This window comes from Phasianus colchicus, chromosome Z (genome assembly GCF_987193195.1).
Source record: "Phasianus colchicus chromosome Z, bPhaCol1.hap1.1, whole genome shotgun sequence".
NCBI lineage: Eukaryota > Metazoa > Chordata > Aves > Galliformes > Phasianidae > Phasianus > Phasianus colchicus.
In genome coordinates, this window is record NC_143476.1 from 75,040,703 (window position 1) to 75,053,423 (window position 12,721).

The 12,721-nt window shown below is 45.2% G+C and overlaps 1 protein-coding gene across 2 annotated transcripts in view; it reads left to right on the forward strand.

The window, feature by feature from the left end:
* The first annotated feature begins 11,323 nt into the window (after positions 1–11,323).
* PLPP1 (phospholipid phosphatase 1) overlaps positions 11,324–12,721 on the forward strand; it is a 55,207-nt gene continuing 53,809 nt past the window's right edge. For both annotated transcript variants that reach the window (XM_031609498.2, XM_031609499.2), the window contains exon 1: positions 11,324–11,542. In XM_031609498.2, the coding sequence (XP_031465358.1) occupies positions 11,485–11,542 (58 nt within the window). In that variant the 5' untranslated portion in view covers positions 11,324–11,484. The remainder of the gene's footprint in view (positions 11,543–12,721) is intronic.

The window sequence follows — 12,721 nt, forward strand, 5'->3', positions numbered from 1 at the left end:
CAGTGAAACTACTACTACATTAATCAGAAAGGAAGAAAAGCAAAGGGAAGGGAGGAAAAAGAAAAAAAAGAAATGGAGGCTTTTGCTATTCATTGCATGTGGCAATGGCATCTGATAATTAGATGCCCGTAAGTGCCCAAATTTTGCATTGCAATCTATTTTCTTGTTTTCTGCATTTTCAGATTTGGATACGTTTGTTTCTGTTTGTTTGTTTCTGTTCAAGCTCGATGCTGCTAGTATTTAATTATTGACTCGTGCTCTACTTTGTTTACTGGTTGTACTGAGCCTCTCATAAACAGATCAGTGATTCCCAAAGGCCGCAGTGTCTCTCATTAGCTGTGCAACTCAGGATAGAAAGAAGGAAATGGAGAAACTCCCATGGAAGATGAAGCAAGTTGTAAGCAAGGAAAAAGTAGTCTTGCTCCTGGCATCTCTGAATCCCTTCATATGGGTAAGGCTGGTGCTTTTAATTCCCTTTACCTTACCTTCCTCCCCACCTCTCCCCGTCTTTTCCCGTGCCTGAAAGTGCCTGTCACACAATGCATGGAGGAGCCACAGGAAAGGTCAGGTGGTATTAGGGACATAACAACTTGCATCAGGTACTTTAAAAAAGATTAACAGGACTCTGCCATCTGGAAGGAGACACAGTTGACTACAAGAAAGTGGGACATTTGTTTTACATCTATTTGTACTGACAGAAGCTCCAGCAGCACAGTGGTCACCTAACTGAACTGGGGCACTGGTTCAATACTGACTCAGAGGGAAGTATGCCAGCAGCACCACTGAAAGTGCATTACATATAATAGGAAATTTGGACAGCTACTTTGTTATAAGGCTGTTTTGGAAATGCATGAGTCACTGCATTTTTGGAATCCAAACCTTTCTCAGCATGTTTTTAGATACTCTCTCATGCTTTTAAAAAAAGCCTGAAGGACTGGTGCTGAGTTAGTTTATCAGGGATCTTCACATTGGAATACTGTAATCTGTGTCACCTTCCTGTTTCCAAAAATCAGAATGCAATCCACAATCGTCTTCCACTGTGAAATAATATTCACAGTGATTTTGTAATTGACATTAATCTCATTTAGAGTGGATTCACCAAGCCTTTTACCTCGGTCATTGGCAGGTCTACTGCTTTCAGGTGAGGCTCCTCCACTTCTTTGAACCGCTATGCATACAGCAATTCCTCACCTTTTTATTTAAAAATGTTTCTTACACAACTGTGCCCTATCAGCAGCAATAAAATCACACAGGTACTCTTCATTAACTGAGCATGCCACAGATGCCTCTACATTTTCTTTGCTTCCTTTCTCCTCCTGCTGACAGCTCTGTTACAGTCTTCTGTGCTGCACCCCCATCTCCACAGGCTTTGAATCCATGAATGACTTTGAACTGTGCTGATGACTGAAGGTCTTTTCTTCTAACATGTATGATAATTTCTCTACAATGTGTTGGCTTTTTTTCTCTGCTGCTCACCATAAAATCTAGAACTGAATTGAATTACAATTTAAACATTGTTATTTAGTGTATTTAGATAAATACAGCTATCTGTGCACTCACTTTTGTGAGATTCAAATACAAGTGTGTTCCAAATGATCAGAGAACAAGAAAAATCAATGATATGTTTCAGCTGGGAGTACGTTACAAAGAAAAGGGAGGCTTCCCATGTTGTAAACAATTACATGTGTTGTACAGAACATTTCAGCAAACAAGCTCCAGCAATGAGTAAAATTAAAGAAATGTATTTAAAAAGGATCTGGATTGTAGGCTTAGAGCTCTATCACAGTATTTATTATAGTTCAGATTATTGAATTCATAGATGACTAATAGACTTTTTAGAAGTTAGTACTTAAATGTATTCCTAATGTCTGTGTGGTCAGCGGTGACCTAACCCTGCAGTCATCTGGAGTCATCTCTAGAGTCACAAGAGTACTCGGCACCTACCTTACACATGAGGGCAAGGAAGATGCAAGAAACAAGAGTTCTCCAGTCTTTCTTGACCAGTTAACCCTAGCCTAGCCTCTCCCTCACAAGAGCCAGCAGTCAGATTATGTCCTGCCCAACTTTGGCAGTAGAAACAATCACTTGAGAGGTTTGAGGTGCTGATTTTCGCCTTCTTTTCCAGAACATGTGTAGCAGAATTACAGCAAAATCTGCATCCTCTCAGAAGTTTTCTTGCTTACCAGCCTTACAGAGCCACTGATCTCAATTATGCTAACATGTGGTTAAGCCAAAAGGGTTCTTTTCCACATAGAGTAGATTTATATACAAGTCTAAATAATAATAATAATAATATATATATAAATCTAATTAGATAAATCTAATTAATTTTTTAAAGCAAGCATAGTACAAAAGGCGTAATAGAAAGCAAACAATGCCATGGATATACTTAGCAGATCTAATACTATGATTTTACAATTGCACTGTGTCACGCACATCAACAGAAGCAAATGTATTTTGTATATGTGCATTTAACTGACTATGTCGTGTCCCTTCACACTCTCACTTCTGGCTTTCCTTTTAGCTTTCATTCTCACAGCAGAGTAACATAGTGGTGAAATGCAGGATTACAGATAAGCGGGCTGTAAAAAGCAGGTTCAGTTGTGGGTACCTTTGCCAACCTGTCATGACTGCTCCAATATGTTTATTTATCACACACTTCACAAACTCTTAAACAAAACAAAGACCAGGTTTATAACAAATGACTGCAACAGTTATCCTCTCCCAAGTGCTGAGATGGAATATTGCCCTGTGCCTATTTTTAGAGTATACACAGAGAACTTAGGCAGTGAGCCAGATTTTGTCCTGTTGATTCATCTAAAGATTCTGTGAGGAGGCAGTTCTGCTTTTGCATTTCTTTCCAGATAGCCAGTACTGTACAAGGTAACTACTACGCTGGCTTACACTTGCATGGATCTGCATAATTTATGTGCTCTGCAGGAAGCTTTTTGTTAGAAGAACCATCATGGCTGTTTACTGTTTACGTTGATGCATCTTATCTAAAATAATCTGAGTTTACATCTGAAATCTAGTAGTTGTGTTCATCATATGATAAACTGAAGGAAAACTACTATCTAAGCCTCAAAAATATAATTATTACTTGCAAATTTTACAATAATAGCATTTGCATTAGAGAAAGGAACAAATTAAATCTGTACCATAAGTTTAAATCTATGATATATATATCTATACCCAATCTATATCCAAGCCTCTTGTCATTTTTGTCTTCTTTACCTTCACAATATCCACTTGCAGCATAGTATGTTATCTTCCCCACCTGAGAGAGGAAACAGAAGCACATGGTATATATAAGCATGTGGTGTATATATCCACGTGGCTTGTGTTCCTGTTCAAGACCAAACTCCTTGAAAGTCCACACCACCAGTCTACTGACTTATTTGACAGAAGCCAGTGTATGCACCGGGAAGGGCAATTCAAAAATGCTGCAATGCCTTTTGTGCTTGCAAATGAACCTTTCCATCCCAGACACCAGCCCTTATTCCCTATGTCATTGCACACTGAAGTCCTCATCACAGCATGGCTAAAAAAATACAGCCATAGATGGAGGGACATAAGCAATTCATCCCAGCTCCCCGGATGTTTTGGGAAGTGCTTACCTGAACAATTACAGCCATCTTCCTCATTTCTGGGAAACACAAAGCACAACAAAGATCAGTATTATATATGAGTATTACTGACTTTAATAGTGAGGGTGGTGATCTGGGAGTATCATCCTATGTTTTCTGCTTTTTTTTTCACAACATCTATAGGTATTAATTTCTTTACAGTAATGTCTCTGTTCCCTTCCAAACACTTTAAAAGGCTAAAAAGTTAAAATAACATTGACTGGTTTTAGTTTAGTACACCACACGTTGTTTCTATCATGTGAGAATTGCTTAACTGCACTTCGCTTCAGCAGCACAATTTATTACAAACCTTGGAAGTCATTTCAGGAGCCCAAGGAGCTCGTGGACCTTGGACCAAGTTTCAGCAGACTGCTCAAATGTGCAGTAACATTGCAGATGTCTAGAAACGTGTTCTTGCACATTTATCTGCTAACGCAAATGTCCCAATGCTGGTATTAACACTCAAGAGCATTTTGTGGATTTGAAACAATCCCTGGAAGAGTTGGGTCCCATAAAAGTTATTCTGACAGATACAATCCTTCTCCTCTCTTTTGCCAAGTGGTTGCTCTGGCTATGGGAGCCTGAGCTCAAGACTCTTGCCTGCTTTCAGTGCTTCTTGTGCTCCAGACACTGCGGCATCCCTGCCCAGTGCTGACTTCACTCTTATTTTTATCACTGTTATTTTTGTTGGGAAAGAAGCAGTGTCACAGGGAAAGATAAAATAGGAGATAGAAGGATACTTACATACTTTCATCTGCTCAGACTAATTGTACAGTACAGGTTTACTCCTTGTCTCTCAGGACAAATGCCTCAAGGAGAACAGCAGCAAAATTGGGGCTCTTTTTGCTGCTGTGGAAAATAATTCTTTCTTTCTCTCTCTCCGCTCTGTGAGTTCTGTGAGGCAACGGCTGTGAGTGTGTGCAGCACATAGCACAATTGGCTCCAATCTCACTGGGGCCTCTTGGTATTAGTGTAATAAAAGTAAACACCAAGTGGTCAGGGCTTAATTAGAATCTGGACATTCTGTGCTCTGGCAGTAGATTACAGGCCCGTCGACTTGTACCTCAAGACACTGAATCTGCTGTTGGCAAAAGGATGAATCCGTGTAAAGGGACAAGACAGCAAAGTGGAATTCCACATTTCCTACTCTGTGTGTAGGACACAAGCTAAGAGGAAGTGATTTCAGTAACTGAACTCTCTGCATGTTGGAAAGGCTCCAGCTGTGGCTTTTCGTGAACTCTGATTACTATTTCATAGAATTGAGTACTATCTATAGAAGATGGAGATGCAAAAGCTTTCATTAGATAATGATTGTATGAAGACTCAAATCCTTATAATTCTTTGAAGAGGAATTAATAAATAATAAACCTTACAATTATCTGTTGATTTATTCTCCTTCACCCTTAATTTTATTTTGAACAGGAACTGATCCTGATTATGTTCTAGGAAGAATAATTCAGGGATGCAAGAAATAAACATGTTCCACAATTGATGTTGAAGTGAGTTTCTTTTTGCTTTACTTGATTCTACCAGCTTGAGGTTTTTGGTGACATTTTGCCTATTGTTATTTCACCTTCAAAGCCCCCTTGTAATTTATTTCTGGAGTTGCAATTGTTCATGTACTAGTCTATTGTAATTGTGTTGTATTAGCGCAGGGGGTGATGTCCAAGATTTATAATATCTTAAGAAAACAACGACAAAATGGTATGAATAAATTCCCTTGGTTGGATAGTATTAAGGAAAAAAAAGAAAGAAAAAAAAAGAAAAAAAGAAAAAAAAGACAAGTCTGTGGATTTTTAACAAGAGCAACACTGTAACAGCACAATGCCATTACTAGAAATGTTGCAAAAGGCCCCCTCTGCAAACGTACTCCCATAGCCATCCACGTTCCATTAGCCTTGTCTTAGCTTTGGAGCGTAACTTTGCCTGAATATGAGTACTGCAGTAACATCTGCAGGCACAATGCATTGTGTTAGGTAATGCACATAGTGAGGGGCTGTTACTGTTCAGAAGACTTTCCAGTATAAACAAGAACGTGTAGGGCTGGAGGGGCAGCATAAGGCTGCCCATCCACTAGCAGGAGTGAAACAACTAGCCTGGGAAAAAAAGTCAGCTCTGCTTCTCCCGACATCTCTCCACTTTTGTTTCTTCTTGTGCTGCTCCAAACCATTTTAGAGCACAATGGCTCTGGGGTTGCTGCCTGGTTAATGCATGGGATGTAAGAGGTGTGACTGCTGTGGCCAAGCAAGGATGAGCAACAGGAGCAGATATTTCCGTGGCCATGCTCTAAATGTGCAGCTCTGGTCAGCCAGTGAAAGATGAGGAGAAGTACCTGAAAGAGCTGCACTAACACATTTCTGTGTCTGTTGAAGTTGATGCATGGATACCCAAAGATATAAGAAACCAGCCATTGGAGTCTGAGAGTAATGAGTCACAATGGTTGCTTTTGATACTTCATTAGAAAGTTCTTTACTGTGCAACTAGTGTATCCTGTTGAAGTTCATCTGTTGAGATTCCTAATGCTGCTAGAGGTACTTCTGATTTGGTGGCTCGTTCAAGTGCAAAGTGTGACCAGGAAGAGTGATGGGAAAGCAGTAGCTGGAGGACACGAATCCTGCAGCTCCTAAATCACTCTGACTTTCAATAATATGAAGATTTTTTTAATAAAAGTTTCACTCAGCCATGGACATTTTATGAGAGCCCTGAGGACATTCTTCCCTTCAGAATCTATTATTGCTCCAGAGCAGTATTTGAAATTGAAACAAACAGTAAAACTCAATACAGAGCAAACAGGGACAGTTGCCTAGCCCTAGTAACAGCAAACAGGGACAGTTGCTTAGGTCAGCCAGTAACAGTGTATCTCATGTCCACATGGCTAATTTTCTTTGTCAGGAATGGTACATGGGTGTGCAAGCTTGCCCTGGAAAACGGTCCCTTACTTGTACTAACCCCAACACATGCCCAGAAATTATTTGGAAGTATGCTACATAGTTCTGACTATAACACTGTTTGTGAGCTAACAAATAAATAGCGTGGGCAACCATGTGTCAGTACCTGTTTTTTGTGCTTAATTAACCTGCTTAATTAACTTATGTAAGGCACAGCCTGAAGTGTTTTTCTGGAATATACTTTATGATCTTCTGAGCATGTATGGTATATGTTATTAAAATATGTATAAACAAAGGTATGTACTTGGGATTTAATTAATTTTCATTCATTGCATGAGCACAAATGTTAATTTTATATTATTAGATTGTGGGGTGACATCTGCTTGATTCTTTAGTTCTATGGCTGATATTTAGAAATAACTTGTCATTTGTACAAGAATGGTGTTATCACTCTTACAGAAATGCTGTTATGACTTGAGTATAAAGTTGAGGGTACCACAGGGATCCTAACTTCCCAGCTGTGAAAGAGTGGAGCACCATAGGTGTCAATCCCGTGTCATTGGCCTGAGAGTAGGAGATTTTAGTGAGTGCAGCTCCGAAGAAGTGTTGGGGGTGAGGTACCCAAACTGGTATAAATTGTATTTAATGGAAAAAAAATATTAAGGGAGAGAAAGCAGGAAAATTCTCTTGCTTTGTTCATTAGGAATACAAAGATTCTTTATTGCTCACAGCTCCCTGACTGAAAAACAAACACGAGACATGGAAGCAAAGAAAACAACTAAATGGTCAGACCAAACAAAAGATGTGAAGCTAAGATATGTAGATGGAATCTAAATTCTGCTTTCTGAAACTTAATAAGCAAAGCACAGCAACTGACTTCAGGAATCCTGGTCCCAGAACTAGTGAGGACCGTTGTCTTTTCATTAAGGGAAAATCCCACTTCCTGGACAAATGGCATGGGAGAGTTCGGGAGAGCCACCTCAGCACACTTCCTTCCTTGATTCTCTTCTGTAGCCTTACTACACGCGTGGGATTTTGGTAGTTAAATTAGAGGTAACCACACGAAATTAAGTCAGTTTAACAGAGCATTACTAACAAGTCTAAACTATTCCGTCCCTGCTAATTATTGGCGTTTTGTAGTGTTACACTACAGCCGTTGACTGGCTTTGAGCTTAACTAAAACCTGTTTCGGATTACGTCCACGCAGCCCAGTACTGCACAACAGCACCGAGCAGCAGAGGGTTAAGGAGTTTAGGAAGCAGTATATGCGGCACTCGTTTCCAGCACACCTTTATAAATGCAGGAATTCAGAAGTTCTGACGCTTCTAAACTACAGAGGTTACTGTTTAGGAGAGGACCCATCCTCTAAAAACCTTACCTCATTCCTTTTGGCCCCTTTGTGATGTTGTGCCCCACAGCAACCTGAGTGCCCCACAGCAACCTGGGGCAATGAATTCCACAATATTCCAGTGTTAACAAGGAGCCCTGTTGTCTGGCACCTTACTTAGCTTCACACTAGTTCTCATTCTCATTTGATGCAGATAAGTGAATACTTCCTATGTTTTTGTCTTCTCTACACATCTCATGATTCCTAAATTTGTACCTTATAAAGCCTTGTATAGGTTACCTTATAAAGCCTTTTATCCTCCCATATCTTCCTTTTCATGTTGAAAAATCCTATTTTTATCTTCGTTTTTCTTATATATCTCTGTATAAATATTCTAATAATCCTTTCTTTGCCTTCATTTGAGCTTTTTCTGTTTCAACTGTATGCATTTTGGCGTGGGATCGCCGGTATTCGGGAATGTGCTGTAATGACACTGTTTGGATTGCTATCAGTTTCTTCCCTAGCAGCTCCCACACGCCAGCTGAGGCGGTGATCTCAGTCGAGCACTGAGCTGATGGCTTCCCAGAACCATCCAGGACGACCCTGCAATCTCCTTCCTGAGCGATAGCAGCTCGTTTAGAGCTATTGACTCCTGACACAGATCAAGCTGCAGAGAAATGAGCCTCGGAAAGTCCCCTCATTTACTCCAGTTACTGATCTATATGAATGTTAATTGCAGTTAAGGGCCCTGTTGGGCCGGTACTACTCAATTAGCATACAAGTACTACTAGAGGCTAATGACAAACTTCCTGGGGGTTTAATCCTAGCATACACAAAACTTTTAAGGAGGATGGGCAAAATACTGAAGATCTGTGATTTCTGGAAGAACCAGGAGAAGAAATGAACAGGGCATTAACTTGACTTTTAGAGTTCTCTCAATTAAAGGAAAAGGGAAATAAAACAATGAAATAAGCTTACCAAACGAGAAGTGAGAGGTTAAGATATTTCAGAGAGTCTAAATGCAAGATAATAATACTCAGCTATTTAATGAAGGGAGAAAATATTGCTTATGACCATTGTCTGTTACTTTCATTTTACTCATATCCCAGTTCAAAAATGTTCTTTAACACAAACCTTGTCAAACATACGGGCAGATCTGCTCTGACACCAGTGTCTTGCAGTGGACAGAATGGTAGACATCCAGGAGCCTTGCTGCTAGGGACAGGTGTGTGCTATTCTGAATGTTGTTGTTGAGAGATATATTTTATGTTAAAGGCAATTAAACTTTTTTATTATTTTACTTTTACACAAGTCATTCTTTTAGTGTAAAATAATCAGTCGCATACCCAGGGATACAGTGCTTGCACTAAAACAGCATATGCAATTATTTGTTTGGTCTGGAAGGGCTTGTGTTGGTGTGTATCCATCATTGGTAGCTACCACAAAGGCCCAGAAAAGCTTTCTGAATGCTTGGTACAATGCAGGGCTGACCTGATCCCTACCCTCTGCTCAGCTGGGGGTTTCCAGGACATCTGCCAGCCCAGTGGTGGGAATATGGTTGCAACAACAAGAAACATATCCCTTGTGCAATGGAAAGTTTGGAGAGGAACTTTGTGACCAATTTTGTCCCTGAATTCTGTCAGAAGACTTGCTCTTCCCTCAGGCAAGCTGTCTCAGGGGTAAAACAGAGATGTAGAAACTGCACGGCAGTTAAACATGATTAATTCCTTTGCTTGGGAATGTTGTGCTGCTACAGCTCAATTTTCAGGTGTTCTAAGTGTCATGACTGTAGCATACCATCTTCTGGGAAGTGTTCCACTTAAATTAGCCAGTGTGATGTCTTTGGTCTCTAATTTACTGAACAGGGGTGTGGGTTGGGAGAATTGTTTGGTGTTTGGTCTGAGAAAGATTAGCATGATGCTTTGGGGCTGAAGTAAGCAACTACAGCAGTTGTGCATGGAACATTTGTTTGTTTTTTTTTTTTTTTGTTTTGTTTTGTTTTTGTTTTTGTTTTTTTTTCCCTCTACCCAAAAGTCTTGCAATTTTGGGGAAGTTTCCTCCTGCTACTTTCAGGACCAGCAGACCTCACAGATGATCCCCCCTGTGTGAAGAGCAGGCTGAACGCTCCCTTTGAGAGCACTCACAGACCCAGGTCTCGCCCCTGCCTCGCTATGCTACAGCTCATGGTAATTTCTGTATTTCCAGACAACTCTGGAGCTTCTGCCTTGTGGGAACCGTCGAGTATGCTTGCAAAGGAAAATAATAGACTAGAAGTTAGGAGGGTAGTGAGGCACTCAGGGAAGATGTGGATGCCCTGTCCCTGGAGGCATTCATGGCCAGGTTGGATGGGTATGGGGGCAGCCTGATCTGGTGGGAGTCAACCCTGCCCATGGCAGAGGGATTGGAACTGGATGTACTTGAAGGTTCCCTCCCTCCTAAATCGTTCTATGACTGATTGATTCTGAGACTCCTGTCAATAACGCCGCACTTGTATAAGAAAACAAGGGAATTTGTGATTTCTGGAGGCACACAGTATGTGATTTCTAGCTCTCTTGCTTCTTGGATGTTGAGGTAAAATCAAGAAGTCTTTCATACGCTGCTGTACAGAACTTTATATATAGACTCTCCATAGAGAACTGCTTATGTAACGTATTCAGTGTGCTTGAGTTGGAGATAGAGCGCACTGAGGGACGTTTCCATCTCAAGTCCTTGTTGCTCTCGCCGATCCCCTAAACCTGTCCCTCAGCCTGTGACCCAAACAGTCCGCAGAACTTGGGGATGGAATAGATGAGAGGGCAGAAAATGTCACGCCCGGTGCTGGAAGCGCCGCGCCCCTCAGAGAGGAGCCCGCCACACACCGAGCAGCGGCAGCGCCGGTGTGAGCCATGCCGCCGCGTGGCAGCGCTTCTACAGCAAGTGGGCATTAGGACACTCGTAATGTGGGCCACTGCTTTTCCAGAGTGAAAGCTTTCCGTGAGGAACGAAGCGCCGAGTTGCGCTTTCACCTTCCCCGCCGGCAGGTGACAAGGCTCCTTCAGGCTGCGGGGACCCCGCCGTGCCCCCGTGGCGCCGGGCCCTCGCTCATCCCCTCCCGCGCGGCACAGAGGGTCCCGGTGCCGCCCCGGCTCTCCTCGCCCGCCTCAACGCCTGTCCCGGCGCCGGGAGAAGCGCCGGAGGAGCCGCGACTGACTGCTGCCGCCTGAGGCGGGGCGGGGCGCGCACTCCGGAGCCGCAGGCCCCGCCCTCCCGCCCGCCCCCCGCGCGGAGGAGGGGCTCCGGGCTCCGCGCTCCGCACGGCGGCTCCGCGGGGCGGAGCGGGCGCCATCGGCGGGCGGGGCCGACGCCTTGGCTGCATCCGCCGTGCGGGGCGTGCCGGCCGCGGGCGGGGGCCGCGGCGCTCCTCCGCTCCCGCCTCCCCTCCCTTCGCTCCCCCCCCCCCCCCCCCCCCCCCCCTCCCCGCCGCCTCCCTTAAAGCGCGGTGGGCGCCGCAGTGGAGGCAGTAGCGCAGTGCGGGTGCAGGGCGGCGGGGGGCGGGCGCCATCGGCTCGGGCGCGGCTGAGATTCCCTGCCCGCCTCCGCTCCGCTCCCGCCCCTCGGGCTCCGGCTGTCACCGCGTGAGGAGGAGCCGCCGCGCGCCGCCAGCATGTTTGACAGGACGCGGCTGCCCTTCGTGGCGCTGGACGTGGTCTGCGTGGTGCTGGGTAGGTCGGCGGGCGCGGGGCCCCGGGCCTGGCGGCGGGCGGCGGCGAGGCCGCTCCGTGCCCCGCGGCGCTGCCTCCCGCACGGTCCCGCGCCGGCCGCGTGCACGGCGCTCCCTCCCGCCGCCCCGCGCCCCTCTCCCCTCCGCCTCTGTCCGCTCCGCTCCTTCCTCCTCCTCACTTCGCTGCCACCGGACGGCGCGCGGGAATCCGGTCGCCGGCTGCCTCCGGCCGTCCCCGGCTCTCGTCCCGGCGGGGTCCCGGGGGAAGCGGCGGGCTGCCCGCGCTCAGGGCTGGGTGAGGGCTCGGGAACGCCGGCGGCTCCTTCCTTTTGTTCTCCGCTGTTCGATCCCGCACCTCGCAGGCTGGCCGGCCGGCTGCGGCGGAGCGCCCCGCGGGGAGGGAGTGGGGGGTCTGCGGCCCGAGACCGGAGGAGCCTCGGAGCTGCCCGGAATGACAGCCAGGGACAGCGCCGGGAAGCTGCTCGGACTGTTGTCTGAAGTCCACGCCAGGTGTTGCGCAGCGAGGACTCGCGTCCCTTCAAGGTCTGAGTTGCGTGCTTACTCAGAGGACGGGGCTCTTGCTGCCGGTTGAGGTCTGAACTGCGTTGGTCCGAGCTGAGCAGCCGGCGTGGGGCAGGGCGGGGGGGCTTTGGTGCGGGGCTGCCATCAGCTGTTGGACCGCAGCGCTGCCGCAGCTTCTCCGAGCTGGCCCAGAGAACGGCATCTTGCTCCCTCCTCTCTGTCCGTCTGCCTCTCCTTCCCTCTTAGAACCACAGCCGTGACCTGTCAGTCGTCTTTCTCTTCTCTGTAATCACACAGTACGAGCAGTGACGTTAATTATTGATCAGCGTAGGGGATTTGCAGTGCTGTGACTCTCCTGGACCTTTAGGTGTTGGGAAGCATCTTCGTGTCTGACAGACTGCTCTTCTTGGTGACTTGGAGGAAGCGTTCATGAGGTGGTGGTGTTTTGGTTTTTTGTTTGTTTGTTTTTTGTCCTTAATCTTCACTTCGTAATCAAAAGAGTTCTACACTTCAGTGATAAAGCTAGACTTGCTCTTGTTGTGTTCAGCAGGGAGTGTTCAGACAGGTCTGGCTCATTAAGTGTCTTGCTTGGAGATATCTCTATCATCAGTATAAAGCATATGAGCTATGTTCTTGCTTGCTTAGGCTGGTGATAGGT